This window comes from Anser brachyrhynchus (genome assembly GCF_964034855.1).
Source record: "Anser brachyrhynchus genome assembly, chromosome: 2".
NCBI lineage: Eukaryota > Metazoa > Chordata > Aves > Anseriformes > Anatidae > Anser > Anser brachyrhynchus.
In genome coordinates, this window is record NC_137695.1 from 17,636,178 (window position 1) to 17,657,582 (window position 21,405).

At 36.5% G+C, this 21,405-nt stretch overlaps 1 protein-coding gene across 7 annotated transcripts in view; it reads left to right on the top strand.

The window, feature by feature from the left end:
* ODAD2 (outer dynein arm docking complex subunit 2) overlaps positions 1 to 21,405 on the top strand; it is a 95,490-nt gene that overhangs the window by 54,125 nt on the left and 19,960 nt on the right. For 6 of the 7 annotated variants that reach the window (XR_013947747.1, XM_080583278.1, XM_080583280.1 and 3 more), the window contains 2 exons: positions 13,729 to 13,917; positions 14,517 to 14,738. Coding sequence is in view for 6 of the 7 variants with exons in the window: in XM_080583278.1 (XP_080439404.1) it covers positions 13,729 to 13,917; positions 14,517 to 14,738 (411 nt within the window). In the remaining variant the exon portion in view is untranslated. Of the gene's footprint in view, positions 1 to 2,232; positions 6,303 to 13,728; positions 13,918 to 14,516; positions 14,739 to 21,405 lie in introns of those variants that run through there. The other variant, XM_080583282.1, reaches the window with a different exon arrangement.

The window sequence follows — 21,405 nt, forward strand, 5'->3', positions numbered from 1 at the left end:
AGATATTTTTTTTCTCTGTTTCCCTCCCCCGGGGTATTTGATGAGTGTAAGCTATGTACATCCTTAGTGTAGCCACTCTCCTTTCATCTCTCTTGGCTGCCTGCCCAAATGCTAATCTATGACCCCACAAAGAGTCTTTTGTGTGAGACTGAGGCAGAGTGGCACACTGAAACAAACCTACCAATAATACCCTTTCCTCTGACACTGAATGGAAAGAAATATGTATAAAGCAGCAATTATAGCCAAACTGTGGAGATGCAGTAACAATTTCTATGTAAACAAAAATTTGATTTTTTATTCACAGTTAGTAATACTCAACAATTTACATGATCTTCCAAGAAGCACAATTTGGTTTATGCAGTGCTTGACTCAAAAGCAGGAATAAGTATATGACTTTAAATGAGTTATGTGCACTCTGGATTTTCCAAGCCTGTACTTGACACTGCAAAGCATGTTTCCAATAGCTTTGAGCTTGAAGTCTGGATTTGTTTTGTTTTGTTTTGAGGAAGCTATAGTGGTTGTCTTCTGTAGCGTGGAGCTTCACAGATGAAAAAGAACTTGTTAACAGTATCCGAAACAAATTTTATAAAATTTAATACAGCATCCATTTTCCTGCACAGACATTTTGTGTATATACAACTTAAACATTATTTGCTATGATACTTATAAAATCATTGAAGCTAATCTATCATACTGATATGGCTCTTATTGCCATAGTATGTGAGTACATGGACATCTCTCATGCACTCACTCCTACCATAATCTGTTTAAGATTAGAAAACCCATCATTTCTGTTTTACAGTTAGAAAGTAATGAATCACAAAATGCCCAGGTGAATTCTCAAAGATGTTTTTGAGCATTTGGGTCTAATTTGCCTGCTGTTAGGCAGGAAGTTAATGGCAAAGAAGGAAGGAGAATCTAAGTGCCTATATTCTTAGGTTATATAAATTAACAGTTATATATGTAATTAACAGTTATATTATGGTAGCTTTTTCAGAGTACTGCCCATAGAATAGTATTGTAGAATTGGACTGACAACATTGTTGATTACATCAGTATGATATAGCTAAGTGAAAGTGTTTATTACATCAATATGATTTAGATCAGTGTTATTTGGTCTGTGACAGATTTAAGACTTTTAAAATAGAGGATATAAATTATACATTACAGTACATAAACTGTTATAACTCTGACAGTCATAATATTGCTTTGAGATCAGTCATGACCTCTTTATGCCAGCATTATTTCTAAATAATTTTAGCCTTAAGAGTGGCTTGTAGAGTGAAGATCTTACAGGTAGTTTGGCAGTGGCATAATTTTAGGTGGTAGAACTCGTGAGAAAATTTGCACTGCACCTATCGGTGCTACTTGTGAGTCTTAGAAAAATATCTTATGAATTTTGATAAATTAAGGTATACCTTTATTTAAACTGTAAGAGCTAAAAGAGCCGCATCACTTATTCAAATGAATTATCTTATTAGATACATATTCTTATAAATTAGTTATTTCCAAAAGGAAAAGTTGCTACTGCAGGCACATTGGTAATGACAAGATGTAAGTAAACTGCCCCAAAACCACAAATGATTATGAAAAATTGCTAAGAAAAGTCTACTCAACTCTGTTGATGTTGGAACAGCAATATTTGGTTATGATGCTACTTTGAAAAACTGTATTTATAGTGTTATCCCAATGTACATCAGCCCAAACAGAAAAATTGAGAGAAACTCCACAAGGATGTTATTTGGGCCATTATAAAATTCATTGAAAGGCATTATGGTGATGAGAGGAACACTGTCAACTTTTTCCTCACAGAGGAACGTATAAATAGTATGTTTTGAAATAAAAATTAAAAAAATATATCAAAATTTTAGAGGTTATTTTCCTTCCTTGTATTTAATAGAGTTTTGGATGCAAACATAATGTAAGGCCTCATCCTTTCTTCTGTTTTGTCTGTGTTTGCATATCAGCTTTCAGCTTTCAAAGTTTAAATTTTAACCTTTGTTATAACTACAATTGTAAAGGCTTTCTTAAAGAACTTCTGGAAGTCAGCTGTGTATGAAGTCTTTCAAAATTATTCAAGTAAACAGTCTGAGACTGGGGATTTGAGGGAAGAGAGAGGGAAAGTTTTTTATCCTATTTTCTTAAAATGTACTTGTAAAATGACATTTCACTTTTCTGATAAAGTGTAATCCAACCCCCCCAACACACACACATGCTTTTCTTCCTTTTCAGCCCTACAATGGAATTTCATGGGTGTGATGAAGGATGATCAGCCATCTAAAGACGATTGTGTATTTCCTACATAAAGGGAAAGAGAATGTCCACGTTCACATACACACGTGCGCGCACACAAATAAATACAAAAGCAAAACTAAATCAGGTTTAGGAGGGAAGGGTTAAGAGATCAGCATTTGTGATGGTCAAGTAGCCTTCACTTTTGCAGAAGTATTATATGCTAAGGTAATGACTTATACTGGAGACAGCAGTCTGGAGTTAACCTGCGGGTGGAAAATATGCTGCAGATGAACCATGCTATTTAAGATTTCTATATAAATTTTGCTTGTTGTGGAAATTTTAATGTAACCATATGCATAAAACTAGAATGGACATTTCTGTATTAAAAGTAACAAGGAAAGGTAGTTGAACTTTGAAATTCTTCTGATATTTAACATTTTAAATGTTTTAAGTTACTTTTTTTATACACATTTTACTGATTAATAACTCCAGTGTATGAAGGTTAGCGGTTCCCCATAGTGCAAACTGTTGTTCATTTGTTTATATTTTAAAAATTTTTCTTAAATAGTTCCAATATATTTTTGTTTATGTACTTTTCTTTGGATAAGCCTGTAACGTCAAAACTTGCTTGAGTATGTACAGCATTTTCCAGTTTCTTTGTTTTCCTTGTTATACTTCTTGTATTTATATACAGAAATCTTGGCAGTTTAAACTTAATGCTCTTTACTGATCTCCTTCCATTTGCCTATTTGTTTTCTCTAGACATTATCGTATTTTAACATCATTCATACCTACTTCTCTATATTTGATCTCATTTTTATGCATTTTTTAATCCTTGATATCTGGATGTAGACTACAAATATTTAGGCTTTTGTTACAAACTAACTTCAAAAGAGGTACTATAAGAAAGACAAAAAGGGGCAAGCCAAAAATTCCTCAGACCTTTCAGAATAGCAGGGTCCTTGGAGATTTAGGAAGCCTACAGAGTCAAACCTGGCTTGGTGAGTTCATAGTTGGTTGCCATACTTGCCAGGGCCACGAACAGCCAACTTCTCCAATGACTGTTGCCATAGGCTGCCTAGAAGTTTAGTGGACCAACTGTCATGGAGTGTTTGGGCTCCTACAGACATGCAATCCTAGATCCAGAATGAACTGCCATAAATTGCCCTGAGGTCCTTAGGAGCCCAGTTCCTCCTGTAAAACACAACCTGAAATCTGGGAAGCAACAGGAAACTGAGAGCATAACCTATGTCTCCCTAACTGGGGAGCCTCAGATCCTAAGTGCAAAGCAGCTGCCTGAGAGCTTGAAGAACTTAAGCCAAAAAGCTTAGGAGCTCCTGGAGACCTAGCTTTCCAGCTGTTTGGCAGCCCATCCGGCAAGAAGTCAGGGATTCTGTGAAAACCAGAAGCCAAGCAGCCTGGCAGGCTACTCACCAGCCATCTGGCTGACAAGAGAAAAGATGAAGAGGCACGTTGGTAATTTAGCCTGCCTTTATGCCTGGTTTCTGTCAAAACTTTTCAAGAAGTCGTGTTCTTATGGAAGGTTTTGGTTCCATTCCATTAGCATTTTCTGATGGAATACTGTTCCACTGGAAAATATTTGACCAGCTTTTCTTGTAACTTAGTTTATAATAGCTACACATACTAGTCAACAGCTTGTCATGTAGCTTCTGTACTTTTAAATTAGACTTACTAATTAGATTTAAAAATCTATAAAAAGCTTAAACCTCATCTTCCTCCCATTTTTTTCTTTTTCATCTCTCCTTTGTTTTTTCTTCTTGTCCATCTCACTTTTTTCTGTCTTTACCCTCTCGCTTACCATATGGGACTTCCATAGATTTTAAGGCAAGAAAATAGCACGGAGATCTTTGTGTCTCATTTGCTGCATAATACAAACCAGAAAATTTCAAGCAATCATTTTATCTACCCCAGAAGCTTTTGATTGAACTATAACATATTTTATATTTCATGCTGCTTGTTCAGATTCTCAGTGGTCTGTAATTGTAATTGGTAAAATATGATATGATTGCCTTCTCAAATACCACTCTAATTTATGGAACCATTCCAGAGTTGCAACAACACAAACTATAATTGTTATAACGATTTATTTGTGTTGTCACGGCAATTAATTGTTTAGCTGGACTGTCCTCAGAACATTTCAGTATTACTTTCTTGCAATGCTACAATATTAAACAACATTAGTACCAGCTATCTCACAAATATGTTAATAATTATATGAAGAAGTTTACTTAGACACTTATTCAGCTTCAATGTTTTGAGCACTTACTTGGATTCAGTTCAACACAAATCCAATGGAAACAATGTTTAGTTTTTTCAATTAGTCAGTGTCATCAGTTTCTCATGCTTCCATTATTATAAAGCTTTTCAAAATAATCTAAAGCAAATCATGACGTTTTCTACACTGTGGCCTCAAAGGACTCTGATATTAGTAGTTTCACTGCTTCTGTGAAAAAATTAGGATTTGGCATTTATCCAAGACTGAACTTCAGTGAGAGTTGTGAGGGGTAAAGGGGAGAAGTGGAGAAAGAGTAGGTGTAGTCTGCCAGGCTGGAAAGTAAGGAAAACAATAGACAAAAGACTTCCAAAATTTACGTGAGTGACTATGAAGACTTGTTTTCCCCACCAACTTTTAGAGGACATTCATTGCATGCTTTCTTGGGCTGTACACTTGACTAATGGACTTTGCCATTATTTCTTGAAGCTATCAATAGCAAATATACATGCCAACTATTTAGCTGTGTGATGAACCTAGCCCTGAAGAGCATAGAGTAAGGGATTCTGCTCTTCTAGCCTATGGAGTAGCACTGGAGCTATGCTAAAACTACTAATGTAACACTAAGCCTGCTCTGGCATTACCTCTTTCAGTGAGGTGAAGAGGACAGGAAAATATGTGTTGATTGTCTGCTATTACTTTCCCAGCAGATTGCATTTTCCCAACACACTGTACAGAGAAAGAGTTGTGAAATGTAGTAAAATAGGCTCATCTTGCAAGGGGTTCTTCATCAGTTCCGCTACAGTGGAAGCCTCCACAGCTCTATAGACAGGAATAAAATTAGTTTTTAAATATAAAATAATTTAAATCAATATTACCATTGTGTTGTTTAATTTGAAAAATGAATAGGAACATCCTTACACATTGTGTTTGACTTTTATCCTGTTTTTTTCCAGCTGTAATATATAAATTTATCTGTTGCATTTCTTTATTTTGAATTTTTAATTGTTTTGCGCATTAGGATAAGTCATTTGGTTGGCAATAGGGCATGGAAATGGACTGCTTCCTTCATTGAAGAAAAGGTAGTTTAAAGATGACTCTTGCTAATTAGAGTTTATTTGCACAGCCATACCATCACTTTTCTGGGCAAAAGCATTTCAATTTGACAAATCAGGTTTGACACCTTAAGCTTTTTAAGATGTTCTAAGAGTGAAATACTACTTGTTTTTAGTGGAGAAACTTTTATCTTTCAAGTGGAGTATTTTTAAAGATAAACACAATGTGTTTTTGTAATACGGTGTTTAGCTTTAAATCTTTCAAATAAAGAAACCAGTATTCACTTTGGAAGAAATAAGAAGGGAATCCAGTTACAAAAGAATTCAGTAGTGCCTGTTCAAATACTGTATGTCTCAACTTAAGGCTGATGAACTTTATTTACATAATGAAAATAACCACACACACACACAAACCCAACAACCATATAACATGATGACAAGAGAAGTCAAAAATCTCAAATGTTCTTCTTGAATAAATACTCCAAAGATCAAATGATTTTTCCAAACCTTTTTCTGCAAATATTGTAGTGCTTTCTGCTCCCAATTAAAATAAAAATAAAAACAACTGTGTAAAGCTGGTCTATCTCACAGTATTTCTGCTCTTGTAGCCAGTATAGAAATATCTGAAAAATTAACTAAATTTTCTTGATAGTTATGCTCTTCAAGATGGAAATATATGATTATGAGTAACAGGATGAAGCTTTATTAGTACTACAGGTAACTTTGCTGTCCTCAGCATGTATGCCAGATATTATTTTTACTGCTTGAAATTGCAAACTCCTCCCTTTGAATACAGTTTTGAAATAATATTTGTCATACTTCTTGAGGATAAAAACTTTGCTGCTCAGTAGTTAGAAGAAAGATGTGGTCATGTGAAGTCATGAAAAATCCTATCATCTCCTCCAATCTTCTTCAGCCATTTAAAAAGTACTTTAACAGACCATATTTTTTTCCGTATCTGTCACCTTAGGTTAAATATTACATTAAAACTTGTAACAGTGATGATCTAAAATGAAGATATTTCCTATGCTCTTGCTCTTGCCCCAAGCCTTTTTACATTTTTATTTCTTCTTTAAATGTCTCTGGATTTGGGATCTTATTTTGTTCAGCCTGGGAAATATTATTGTTAAACAGACGCATTTACCTTTCATTAACACATGCACTTAGATGTTTAAACTAAAACTATTTTATTGCTTATTAGCGAGACTGATTTTATAAATATTTTTGTCTATAAATGCTGTATCTTGGACTTCATTTTTACAAAGTCATATTTAAATTGAACTGAGTGGTATTGTTAGGACAATACCATGTAAGGTTCTGTCACAATAAGTAAAGTGGGGGTAAATTAGCTAAATTAATTTAAATAAATTTTTCTTACCTTTTGTTTATTTTTTTGTATAGCTATATCCTAAGATGTCCTTGAAGCTTTTCAAAATACTTTAAATTTGTTGGTTAGCTTCATAAGTAACATGAAAGTAAATGTAGTTTAGTGGCTGTATTAATAGATCAGAGTTTGCAGTATATAAGGGCTAAGTGTAACTGTAGTCTTGGGCTGGAAATGGAACACTTTCCACTTCAAGTTCAATATGAAAGTCATGTTATTATCCAGTAGTAACCAAGTTGTACAGCCCAGACTTTGAAACAATGCCATTTACATTTTTGCAGTGAGTTTTAAGGACTACAAGTAAATGTGAAAGCTTAACACACACAAATAGCTGGAAACAACAAATCCTTTGCGTTAAGTCTCACAAAAAAAGTTGTGTTTTGATTGATTTATAAGGTCAAATTTAAAGATAGCTTTTCTTTCTACCTGAAACAAAAAGTACAAAAAATATTTCCAAAGACATGTTATATATTATTTCTCTTCTCTTATATTACAAAAATATAGATGGAAATGCCTGAGGGAACTCTTTGATTTGGAAACTAAAATCACAGAAATTTCTTTAGACTTTACAGTATGGACAGCTATCTGATCATTAATATAAGTATACTCAAAGATTCAAAAGAATTGAATCCAGACTTCTGCAATCAGAAGCACAGCTTCATATAATTTCCTCATATGAAAATATCTTTAAATGATGACAATTGTATATAATAAATACACACTTCAGTAACAGTAAATGAAGTAGAAATTTACTGTACAAAGCAAATATGTGGTTTTGCTAAATGATATCAAAAAGATTGCATTTGTTGTTTAAACTCTTTGAAAGAAAAAGTAACATAATGGATTTTAAAGCTCTCATTTCAGTTCTTCTTTCTGCTCATTGTTCTTCAAATTTCTTGCTTTTTTGCTTTTCTCTTTGTCTTGCACAGACCACCAGACTACACCCACAATCACACTTGGGAAACTTTCCTGACATGTGGTTTCTGCAGTTTCCCTCTGCTTTTCATCACTGGTAGAATGTTCTGTCCTTGTGTTTAGCTGGTTTCACAGACGATTATTGAAACTCCTTTCTTTTACTTACTGCTCAATTGTTTATATATTATTCTGTCAGTTTAATATGACCGTACATTTTTACAAAATGTGGAAAGTGCAAGCTTGTCAGAAGAGAAATTTAACAAATAGAGTTATAATCATCTGGAGAGAAGATATGTACAGGTAGCAAAATGTAAGATTTGCATGTTGGTTCATTAGGGTGGGATACAGATTATCTTCTTTCTTCACGAAACTTCTTAAAGAACATGAATAATACACAGATATCTGAACCATCCAGAAGAGCAGGATCATTTGCATTTATAGCTGAGCCCCTTACAAATCTTAGACACTTACTATAGAGTTTACTTGTTGAACAGAAACCTTTCTTGTTTGATGAGCCAATATTTAAACACCGCTTCTGGAGTAAGTTTCAAGAAATTTAAGTAAATGTAAAATATCCATTCTTCTTCTGTATCTAGCCATTTAGCCCTTTGATACATATAGTAAGGAATTTATTTGTAGAATTTTTCTCTGTGACCCATTTTCTCCAGCTATTAGTCAAGTTTTAAAATTTCAACTAAGGCATGAAAATTCTATCAAGAAATATTGTTTTTATTTAAGTGACTGGATGTAGGTGTATTTACATTGTGGTATATTCGTAGTACATATATACATAGTATACACTAGCAATGATAAACTTTTGTCCTAGAGCATCCATGGGAAACATGCCCACCTCCTTTACATGCAGCTCACATGGTAACAGGATTGGCTGAGTGCTGCCCTTCCTTCACTGCTTCTCTCAGCTGCTTCTCTGAATCACAAACATATGTTGTCCGTCTGCATAAACATCTAGATCCCATTTTAATTTCTGTTAGGACCTGTATTTTTTGTTTGTTCTGTTAATTTTAGGACTTCAACCCAAAGTTTGCTGTTGGATATTACCTTTCTCCACACGCCTTGGCTTCTGGTTTTGGTCCTCAAACTGTATGGCTTTAACCTTTCCCTGCCAGTCTCCAGAATTTCCCTGCCTGTGTTGGAAAATATTACATTCCTGATGGGGCTACCCACTGCTTTTGCTTTCTGTGTGAAGGAAACATCACAGCTAAGAGTTCTGTTTAGCATGTAGACCCAGAACTAAAGAAGTAGGAAACTTTATTTTCCAAGTCCATGAGCAATTTGATGGATTTGCTCAGCAAAACTAACACAATACAATTGGAGTCATACTCTGCTAATAAATCAGCTCTGAAAAAGAAATAAATATAATCAAAACCATTCTTGGTCTTATGGTCACTCCTTAGCCCTAGGAAAGTTCATACTGTCCATGTTTGCACTTTCATGAAGTCCTAAGACCTTTCAGTCCAAAAGGGTTTCAGGAGAGAGTCTGTTATATTTTATTCAAAATTCTCCTATTGACCTGTTGAGGAAAGCGTATAAATGAAATTCCACTTGTAGCCCTTTCTTCCGTCTCTGCATTTTTTACCATCACGGACGTGCACAGGCTAAAATTTCTTCCACAAATTTACTTCTGACCACTTAGCCAGTCACTTTTGCTCTCTTTCTGTGTCATAAGAGTTTGACAGCAGGCTGTCCAATGCCACCTTTGTACAGCAAGATGTCACCAAGAATCTGCTCAGATCTATTTTCTCCTTCAGAGTTCCTAACTGTTCTTTTCAGAAGAACGTGTCCTTGGTGCTGATAGATGATTGCAGGTCTTTCTTAGAACTAACAATAAGGTTAGCATTCTTAAAGAATATTCTGTTGGATCAGTTTTTGGATCCACGTGCCTTCACTATCTTATTTTTGCCTTGTATTTCAAATGTATTATTGTCATTCAGCCCTGTATTTCTGTATCTTGGCCATCAGCTCTGGTAAAATCCAGTGTCATGCAGAATTTCACAAAGGAGGATGAATAAAAGGTCTCATCCCAGCAAGTGACAAAAGTTTTTCCTTTTCTTCTTCCTTCCAACTTAAAAAAAATGGCAGCTGTTGCCAAAGAAAGGTGTACGTAGACCAAAAGAGTCGCTATATCCACTAGGTTGATAGAATAATTAGATCATCACTAAAAAGGATTTTTCAATCAATGTCGGTTCTTAGGTAGCTTCTTGGCATTATCTGGCCAGCTGCACCCACAAGCATCTTACCTACATGATTTCATTTTCAGGCCTTAATCTACCTGAATTTAGCAATAGTCTTGACACTATTCTTTAAAAGAGCCAGCAATACTCTGCAACTACATGCCAGGCTGATTGCAAGTAGTATCGTTATTTAGAGAAAACTGTCTTGTTTTTGTACTCCTCCCCTATGCAAAGAAGTCCTGTAATGGAAGACTTTGCTTTTGAAGGACTTTTTTGACAGCAAGGAGCTCTCTAGCTCTCCATAGACAAGGTTTTGTACTTCCAAATAATTGAACAGCTATGCTAAGATCCATTGGTTCATTTGTAGAAGGCATTACTTAACTTAGCTTCTTACAGTCCATACTATTTGTTGCCTCCTAGCCCTCTCAAAGTAGACACCAGGAGCTCTTCGGGGATACAGTGCTCTGGCCATCACTGCTCCTCAGCACCAAGTACTTCACATTGCTCAAATGCAAACTGGAGATTCAAGAAAACATCATCATTTACATATTTCAGGACTAGGAGTTCTTAGGTATTGTTATCAACGAGAAGGGTTTTACCTCAGAGCCCAAGATTAGTTCTTAAATCAGGTATATTTCTGACCAAGTGATTGGAAAGGTCCTGCCTGGATATGGCCCAGGCAGTTCTGAATTCAGAACCTTTCAAGTGTCTCTATCCTGAGTAACAGAACATTTTCAGATTTACCAGATTTACATTTACTGTATTTCACTTAAATGCATCATTTAATGCATCCCCTAAATCAAAACACCTGCCACCTGAGTGTGTGCTTATTGGATGTCCTCTGAAGCTTTAATAGGCCCTGTCTAAACATTATCAATGCAGTTCTCAAAGATAGTGCTCTCCAGTTTTATCCTGATAGTTGTCTTCAACTAGATACGCAGTTTAAGAGTTCCCGCCTTTCAGTTCTTGCTTTTCCTAACAAATTTCATATAGTGATCATTTCATTCTTGTACCCTCAAGCTCAGGATTATTTTGTTTTCTCTTAGCCTGCTTCTAGCAGGTTTCTAAAACTCTTAATCCAATAGTGCTTCCTTTTAGGAACCAGATCCGTTGATGGGATTGTATCTAATCCTGTCCTTTTAATGCAAAAGCTCTTTGATCTTGTTTACCATACTGGCTTTTCTAGTCGTTCATAAAAACAGTGTCCTGGTTACTAACCCTTTTGCGAATAGTAAGGTTTGGGCACTAGTGGCATACTTTTGGTAAATAGTTTTCCATAAAAATTAGATGACCATCAAAAATACCTAAAGTTTTTGCCCACAGTGTTTCTGCCTTTTATGTATTTCTTCATCAACAGTTAATTCGCTTAACTTTTGCTCTGTAGAAATCCTTTTTAGCCACAGTGTAGTCATTTGCTGGTTTCTATATTTACTGGACAATGAACTTCATGAGAACTGTTCATCTTTCCATATCAACACCTGAAAGGTTGAAAATCTACCAAAAAATGTTGGGCTAGATTATAGATTATGAACATATATAAACATATATATGAATATACATGAAGAAGTGCTAATAAAACACATATATCTATGCTCAGTATAAAGATCTACTTAACTAAAGTAACTGAAGGGCCCAGTCAAATAACAAAGTGATTTCTCCAGATTACGTTATAAAGCTTGATATCTTCAGGTTATGCACTTGAAGTTCATTCCACTCCGTTTTTAATTATTATGCTTACAATAAAGTTTCTGGAAATGATGCTCCATTTTGCAATATTGTCTCTTAGGTTTTGTGTAACTAGGCATCCTAAGGACCTTTTCTAGGTGGTTGGCAGAATGCTGCTTGGAATTACCCACAGATTGAATAAACATGTAAAAAATCATCTGAAGAAGTTGATGTTTTTCTATTCTGGCATTGTTTCTGTCTAGGAGGAAGCTGAAAAGAGGTTGACTAAAGTCATGTAATCTTACATGGTGGAACATCTTACCAAAGAAATAGCAATATGTTTCTTTTCAGACATCTCAGTTTTTAACAGACTACAGTGAATCTTGGTGTACAGCATTGGTCAGTGACTATGTAATTTAATCAGTTAAGAAACTGTGCTTAAACAAACTTAGATTTATATCCTGTGTGCTTTTAAGGGTACATGAAGTACTGTATGCTGCATGTCACTTTATGAGATAACTGCCAGTTCCCATTTGCCTGAGGCAACCAAATGAGTTCCATACCTGTTAGTTCAGTCTTGCAGTGCCAAAGCTGACGGTTTTCTGTTTTACACATTAACATGTAAGCATGTGCTTGCTAATTTGAGTTGACTAATAAACACAAAAGTGTGAGAATAGCCAATTCTGTGCTAGACCAGAGGTTCACTCACCCAGTATTCTGTTTCTCATATTGGCCTACGGGGCATGCGTAAGGAAATGTAGAAGAATGGGGCAAACTTGTAGCAGTGGCTCCCCTCCCCAGAACTCTCTCCCACCTTTGAGAAATCCGTGGTCCAGAAACTTTTCCAATCAGAGGGAATACTTTTAAATTAAATAACAGTTAATTATTTTTTTTTTCTGTGAATTTGTCTTGTCAATTTCAAACATAAAAACTTTTAACATCTACTAGGAGCAGCTGAGGGAACTGGGGTTGTTTAGTCTGGAGAAGAGGAGGCTCAGGGGAGACCCTATTGCTCTCTACAACTACCTGAAAGGAAGGTGTGGGGAGCTGGGGGTCGGCCTTTTGTCACAGGTAACTGGTGATAGGACTAGAGGGAACGGTCTTAAGTTGCACCAGGGGAGCTTTAGGTTGGAAATCAGGAGAAATTTCCTCTCAGAAAGAGCAGTCAGGCATTGGGACGGGTTGCCCAGGGAGGTGGTGGAGTCACCATCCCTGGGGGTGTTTAAGAAAAGGTTGGACGTGGTGCTTAGGGACATGGTTTAGTGGTGACAAGGGGATGGTTGGACCAGATGATCTTTTCCAGCCTTAATGATTCTATGATACATTTCTGCTGCAAGGACTTAAACGTCATAATGATGCTTTGTTTGAAATTAACTTTGTTTTATTCTGGACATACCATGTTTAGTTTTCTATTTATTTTCTAAAAGCATACTTAGACATTCTTCTAGAGTTGTGTTTGTATCCACTAGCCACATTTTATGTTGATCATACTCTGAAGTGTACCTTGGTTCTCTCAGTTGCTGTCAAGACTTGTGTAACTGCCTCTTGAATAAGCTTGCAAGTATTGCTGAATAGTCATTTGCATTGATATAAGAAAAGAACATTGCCACTCTTTTGTCTTAGCTGTCAGACTTAATGTGAGAAACAGAAGACAGTGGGAGAGCCTAAACAGGGGTGTCTATTTGGTGTTTAAGGTGCCCGAGGGTATATGAGGCACATGCCTGGCAAGTACAGCAGATAAGATAAACTTGCATACCTTTGGAAGTGACAGCTTGCAGTCAGAAAGAATACCCTGTGTCATCTAAAATGGCACTAGATACCTTTATTTAGGCATTGAATTTCTGCTTAGATGGTGCTATTTAAAACAGTCTAACTCTTATCTGTCAGTCAAGAGTTTTGAGTTCCAAATTGTCCATATTTCTTGGTGAAGGTGACAGAACACTAACTGCAGTTTGGAACAATTATGTTGTGCCAATCTCTTTTTTTTAACATTCACATAAAATATATATTGAATATTTTAAAATAATGTTTCTTATGACTCTTGTTTAGGATGCTGGGGAGATGGTTCGGTCCTTTGTTGGTGGCTTGGAACTGATAGTCAATCTGCTAAAATCAAAGAATAAAGAAGTTTTAGCAAGTGTATGTGCAGCCATTACAAATATAGCTAAAGATGAAGAAAATTTAGCTGTCATAACAGATCACGGAGTCGTCCCTCTGTTGTCTAACCTAGCAAACACAGTAAGTAAACATACGATATTAAGTATCATACTAAACATACTATCTTAAGTATCTGAATTTCTTATATCAATCTGCATTATACCCAACTAAAAGGTTGTGACATGAGTGATAGACTTTGCAGCAGCTATCAGGGAGAGATGCAGAATTCCTCCTCCATGAGATGTATATTGGACATGAAAGCACTCTGTGGCTAGTACTAAAATTGCTGTGGAAGATGAGCTTCATTTTAGTAATCACTGTTGCTGAATATTGCTTTTCAGAAATGCAGCTGCTGTATGGAAAAAGTACAAAGGGTTGAGAGAGCAATAAATCTGAAATGCACAGAGAATCTCAGCGATGGACTATATGTTAAATTTTAATGCTAATCTTACCTAATTTCCAGTCAGTCTAAAAGCACCTTTAAAATAATATAAAAATTCACTGCACTTCTTACAAAGAGAATAATAAGGGCTCCATGCCTCACAGTTCTCTCCAATTTTTAATTGTACTACAATTAAAATAGGAGGACGTAAAAATGTTTTAGAATACAGTACTGACTTCCTATGAAATTTTTATTGTATTATATTGTTTTTAATTTATTATGTTTTTACCTTTTTCAGAACAATGACAAATTAAGACGTCACTTAGCAGAGGCCATTTCTCACTGTTGCATGTGGGGAAGCAATAGAGTTACCTTTGGAGAGAGCAAGGCTGTAGCTCCCTTAGTACGTTACTTGAAGTCAAATGATCCTTTGGTTCATAGAGCTACAGCTCAGGCTTTATATCAGCTTTCAGAGGATCCCAGCAACTGTATCACCATGCATGAAAACAGAGTGGTGAAGGTGAGGTGGAAATTTTCTTATTTGGCTTGGTCAAAAAAGACCTTTCTTTTGAAATAGTTTTTGGATGCTGCTGTGTACCTCAAATATTCTGAGCTTTCCCTTAGAAAATTTCAATTAAGTAGTGAAATAGGGAAGAGTAGTGCTAGAGTTGTCACAGCCTAGTGGTTATGGACATGTGGACATTCACCTCTAAAGTGCTTGACTTGACTTGACCTTGGCTGGTAGTGACATTACATCAGCATTTTACCAGCACAGAGAGTTGGCCAGTATGACAGAAAGCCACCTTGGAACTGAGTGTAACTGGATTTGGGAACAAATTAAAATTAAAATTAAGAAAGGCTTAGCTTACTTGGAGCTGTTTCAATGAGTTCTGTATTCACTTATAAGAAATCATATTTTAGGAGTTAAGCATGAGAATATTGTCCAAAAGCCTTTCTCTAGAAATAATTTTTCTATCGAAAAGATTTCTATCAAAATTTTATCTTACAAGTTGAAGCCAGTGAAGTTATTTCACAGGAGAGAGAAGGATTATGGCCTTAGAGATAGAAATTTTAGGAATTGTCAATTTTTGCAAATTTCTGGTGATGTGCTTTTATAGTAATTACGTCTGAGTCTAGGTTCATTTTCAGTTTTTAGTCCTAGTTAAAATATCTACACTAATTAAAAGCATTTATTTGCACTTGCAGATAAGTAGGGATATGCTAAAAATATCGTAGGTGTTTTGTTTTTATATTGTTCTGGAATTACTATAGTATGTTAAAGGGGAGAAAAGAGAACTGATAAAAGGAAAAGTGAATTATGAAATAAATGAACTTGGATTAACTTAGTTGCATCTAAGCATTTTGCTCAGGGTGCGCTTTCCCTTTCTTGTGTACAAGAAACTTGTATTTTTGTAATGAAATGGACAAGTGTTTGATGACATAATAGCATGTGGCTCCAGCACAGAACCAAAGTGGAAGTTTTTGCCACCTCATAACTGATGGATGGCCTAAACATCTGAGAGTGTATATGACCAATTCTCATCACATGGGCCATTACAGACATGCATTTGTATCATATAAGCAGGTATGCATTATTAATATGACAGGAAGCAGCTACATTTTGGTCCATTGCAAGATTAACTACCAGGGTAGCAGTGGAGCTGAAAAGGACGAGGGGTTTTGGTTCAGCAAGCAGAACATGAGCCAATAGTGTGCCCTGGGAGTGATAAAGGCTGACAGCATACTGGGCTGTGTTAGCAGCAGCATGACCTATAGGTCAGAGTTGGTGACTTAACACTTGTTAAATCACATCAGGTGTCCGCTTTGGGCTCCTATGTCAAGAAAGATGTGGATTAATCTGAGCAAATCCAGCGGAAGGCCACCAAGATGGTTGGGAACTGAAGTGCATAACTTATGAGGGAACTGAACATGTCTAGCTTTGAGAAAAAAGACCTTTGGGTAGGGATCCCTAATAGCAACCTGCCAGTATCTAAGAGAAATTTAGCGAGGAAACAGAGGCAGGCTCTTGACTGAATTGCATGAAAGGAGGATAAGAGACAGGGATCATAAATTGAAATTGCTGGGTTCCATCTGAATATAAGGAAAAAAAATCTACCAGGAGGGTAATATAGCACTGGAACAGCTTCCCATGGTGGCTGGGGAGTCTCCATCCAAGAGAATTTCGAGACCTGCCTTGACAAAGCCATCAGCAGTCTGAACTCAGTGTTGACCCTACTTTAAGTAGTAGGTCAGCCTAGATGGCCTCATGTGATACCTTCCAACCTGAGTGATTCAGATCATCTGAGTTCTAGCAGATGAAAAATAATGAGTGATCTTTGCAAAACCCGTCCTCACTGTGTTTTGATAGTGAAGCAGCTTCTCAGCGTACTTTATTGATCCATACCTGTGGCATATCCAGTTAGGAAAAATAGCCATATTTGTCATAATAGGCTTTCCCATTCAGTATGCAGAAGCAGCCGCTCTATGTAATGTTGATGAAACTGTAGTATGTCGGGTGGGTATCTCAAAAGAAATATTGGTAGAGGAACAGATATAATCACTCTGTTGTTTAGGTAGTTATGAAGATGTGTAGGATAAAGTGTCTGAATTCCACTCCTTATCATTAAGAAATAGAATATTCATTCCATGAACAGAAAATTCACTTGAATTTTAGATCTGCTCTGCAAATGTAGGTAACTAAGAGATGCAGTGTTTTCTCACATACCTTGAAGTATTTCAAAACTCTACAAGGTTTGACTAATCCTCCTCTGTAGTTCACATGATCTCATTTTTTGGGGGAAAGCAGCTTGAATGCAAACAAAACTGGTTCCATATCGAATCTTTAAAACGCAGCCAAACCTGATCAAGAATTAAGAGCTTAAAGAAGAGCATTAAGATGAAAACACCTGTGACCACACTTTGCCATGAGGGACCTAGAATAATTCTTCATTACTTCTAAGTATTGCAATGTGCAGAAGTCTTGGGAAGGGTTTTTGGAGGTGATGTAGAATATCATCTATAACGTTCAAAGTCCCCACTGTTGATTCATGCCATAAGCTGTTCACTTTGGTAAACTGGAATCTTCTCACAGCTAGGAGGTGACTGTGAAACAAATGCATAGGTGGGAAAACACAATGATTCCTTGGTGCTCAGTTTGCTTATTGGCAATAAAAATGAGCTGTGCTTTGCACAGTAATTTACCTGAAGGATTAGCTTTTGCTAGCGCCCACCAAAGCAAAAATAAGGGAAGTTTGGCAGAGTGTATTTTCAGATAAATTGAGTCAAACTAATCAGATGGCTGATGCCATCCATACCAAAGACTGTCAGCCAATGCACAGTCAAATGTACTAAGTTACTGTAAACCTGAGATCTGTCTGTCCAGCTCTTCAAGTAAACTGTCTTCTATTCAATGTCCTACTGCAGTCAGTGTGTATAGCAAAGACTCTGAAGTCCTAGAGTCACCCACCCAGTTTGTAGCAAAGGGAAATGTATTATTGTAATATGAGCCTTTAAAACAAGTTTGATGCTTTTAAAATTAAAATAAATGAATTATTGTAAGAAATCCATCCAGCTAAACAAATTCTTTAAACATGTCTCATACTTAGGGCTAAGAGCTGCACATAACTAGGTAAGCTACATGTTTTTTGTTTTTGTTTTTGTCTTTAATTCAGTGCCTGCACATATTTCATTTCTCTATGTGTTTGTTTTCAGTCAAATTCCAGTGAACCTTCATGGAAGTGCTTAATTATAGATGCCACAGACATTTAATCTGGATAATATGAAAGTAATTATACATACCTAAACAAACAAATACGCTCTTCACAAATAGTATCTCTGTATTTTTTAATTATTCAGATATTTTAAAATAGCACTTTATGGAAACTTTGTTCTGACATAATGACTATAAATGCAGCTGTTATAAAGGCTCTATTTGTTTAAGTCTATAAGAAATCATTAACACAAGGTGAATTGATAAAATGGGTAAGCCTAAACAAGGCAAACCCCTGGAGCAGTTCCCAGCTCTTGTGTCCAGGTGCACAGCCTGGCCACATACTGACTGCAGGCTAAACCTGGATGCACACCAGGACTCTTTCATTCTGGTTTGTGCTGGGAAAAAAACTGCTGGTGGAGAAGAAAGACTGGAACCACAATATGTATGAACAATTGGTAATCAGGACTGTAGGACGTACTGCAAAATTCATTTGCCTTTCAACTAGTATATACGCACAGAGAATCCACTACCAGAGTATGCATTGAATTTAACATGGCTCAGAGATCCATGTTAATAAACTGCAAAAGTCTTTGACCCTGTTCTGTTCTCCCTACACCATAAAGTGGCAGAAGTGCAGTGAGAGGTCATCAGACCTAGTTTTCTGAGCTATCTTGAGATTTCTTATCAGCATAGCTTTGTTAGCATGGAGCTCAGTATTAGATTTACCTTATTCTAGTACTATAAGACAGTACGGACATATCCATTTAAAAAAAAAAAAGTGTAGTTTGTTTTCAACCCTATCATTTAAGGGATGGAGTTCTCCCAAGCACAAGAGGAAAATACCTGAGACCATCTGGAGCTTCTAACCCTAAATAAAGGGTGTTTTAATTAGCAGTTATCCTGCTGTGAGATTTCCAACCATTTTTTAATGCTTATATATTGTGTTAAATACCTGGAATAGCAAAACAGCAAAGCAATGTAAAACAACAGATAGGCATTTTTGTAGGATTTAGATACAAGGGGATATAGCAGATCAGCGAGACGTAGTGGCTCCTATCTAGTGAGGATGATCATATAATAGGTGAAGCTTGGTGGGCAGTTTGAGAAAATATGTTCTGATGGACTTAAAGCAGTTTCTCCAGAAGTTCTAGCAAAATTGGCTTTGTTCAGTATTGCCAGAGCTGAGCAGATCATGAAGCACAACATGGACACCATGATAGCTGGCCAATCCAGCAATACTTAGGAGCTTGACTTACATGCTGGCATTGTTGGAGTTACCATCAGGAATCAATTACTGGAGTTTCAGAAAGGCTAGAGAGAAATTCCCAGATGGAAAGGAGAGTGGGTGGAGGAGGTTTATTAACTCAAATGGAAGAGTCAGTACAATGCTAAATCCTGCCTGATCTATTTGGTTGGTCTGCCAGGCACAGGTAAGACTAGCTGCAGCACTATTGTGTCTGTGCTATTGGGTATCTTTCTTTGCACTGCGCTTCTGTACCATGCTGATCACAGAATATCTGGGAGTTTTCATTCTTCTAGTCCCTCCAATGAAGAGCTGACTGAAAGCATTCTTTTGTATTTATGCAGGAATTGCTGTGTCCAGATTTTTTCCATAAACCATTATATTTTTGCTTCTGGAAAATTTGTCTGGGTTCCTTTGATTTTTTTTCATCCTTTTACCAGATTCTGGTAATTCGGTAATCATGCCTGGTTGGATTAATGGCACAGCTGCTGTAGTTCTGACTTGGTTGCAATACATGTAGAATCCCAGATGTTTCTTAGCACATATTCATGTGCTGTGTTCACATGCACAGAAAGCCTGATGCTTCAGGGAAACACTTACTCTGCATGAATGACACAGTTGCTGAGTGCTTGAACAGTTGGCCAGAGACTTTTTCAAAGCATCAGACTTCTGACTACTCACTATGTACTGTGTATGTACATGTTTCTGCCCAGGACACCAGGAATAAATATATATATAGGGAAACTAGTTTCAGGCAGATATTCATATTTCACATTTTTGCCTCCGCTGCAAACAGTGTTTGCTAATCACTCATGTCAAAGCAACAGGTGTATGTGCACAGCTGTGGGAGAAAGAGAGTGTTCCTAGTTCTCACCTATATTCATAGCTGTACCCAAAGTACAGTCAGTTTTCTCATGCAAGGCTATGTAACAAAAATGTCAGGAAATACTGGTGTATGTCAACTGCCATGTGAAACTTTGAGTGGGAAAACAAGACTATATTGGAGGAAGTTTAGAAAGGCAGTTCATGATTTTTTTCTTGTATGTTCAGTTCCATGCTCAATATTCTTATGACTAGGAATGGAACAATTGTTATGACCTGTGACAGATGAATCAATGCTTTCTTTCTGTTGAACACCAGAAAATATTTCCTCTTTCTAAAGTAAAAATGAATGTCTGTACTGGAAAAGAAATTTGTTTTTACAAAGACCAAGTAATGACATGTGGGACATTAGAACACAGGATAAATTTTTAGACGTTAGACTAAAGATCAGGCATCACCCTGTTTTCAAGATGGGAAATAGCTGTCCACAGACCAAGGAAGAAGAGAAATCCAACAGTGTATTAAGAGTTTATAGCCAAGATAAGCAGAAGCAGGCAACTTTCACTGCACTTGAGTCTCTTACAATTGAGAGAAGAGAAATAGGAAACATCACAGATAACTAGAATTCTTCAGCCATCACCACATTCTCCATGGATACAGCAGAAAACCCCTCACAAAATGTAGCTGTTGCAAAGGAACAAAGATTTCTACCTGTGGTTGAGTGCTGTTGAAACTGCAGAACAAAGAAAATTGCTCATGAAAAGATCTCAGCTAAAATGTACAGGTTTTTACAGGGTTGCTCTCTGAAGGTGAATTGTAGAAAGACTGTTCTGCAAGGTGCAGACAGATGAGGAAGTACAAGTTCTTTAGTAGTGAAAAGATGAGTCTAAACATGTCCTAGAGGAAGAATTCAAGTCATCTGAAAATCCTGAAAAAATATTTAAATCATTGGCTTTTCCTAGAGGCCGTGTCACCATATTAAACTAATACAACACTTCTCTGTGTTAGAGCCACATTTTTTCTTGGCTTTCTTGGCAAGTTGTAGAATGGGATATGCTTTTGAAGTGGATGAGTTGGGGTGGTGTTGTATATAGGCACTTATGAAACTGCTCGTAATAAACCTTCTAAAATACTTCAGATAGTTGGAAAGATTCAAAGAAATATGTGCAAGTGAGAAACATGTAACTGAGTATTCCTGGGCATTCTTACTTTGCAAATGAAGGAAGATGAAAGGTATTCTGTTGTGAAAGTCAATTTCTGGCTTCGTTTTTTTGTCAAATGTGATTATTCTTTCTGCAAAAATGGCCTAGGAAGCTTGAATGGCTTCATCACATACAGAGTCGAGGCCAGTCTTTTATGGCGAGGCTAAAGAGACCTCTGAGGAGATTAAAGTCCAGAAAAAAAGAAAAG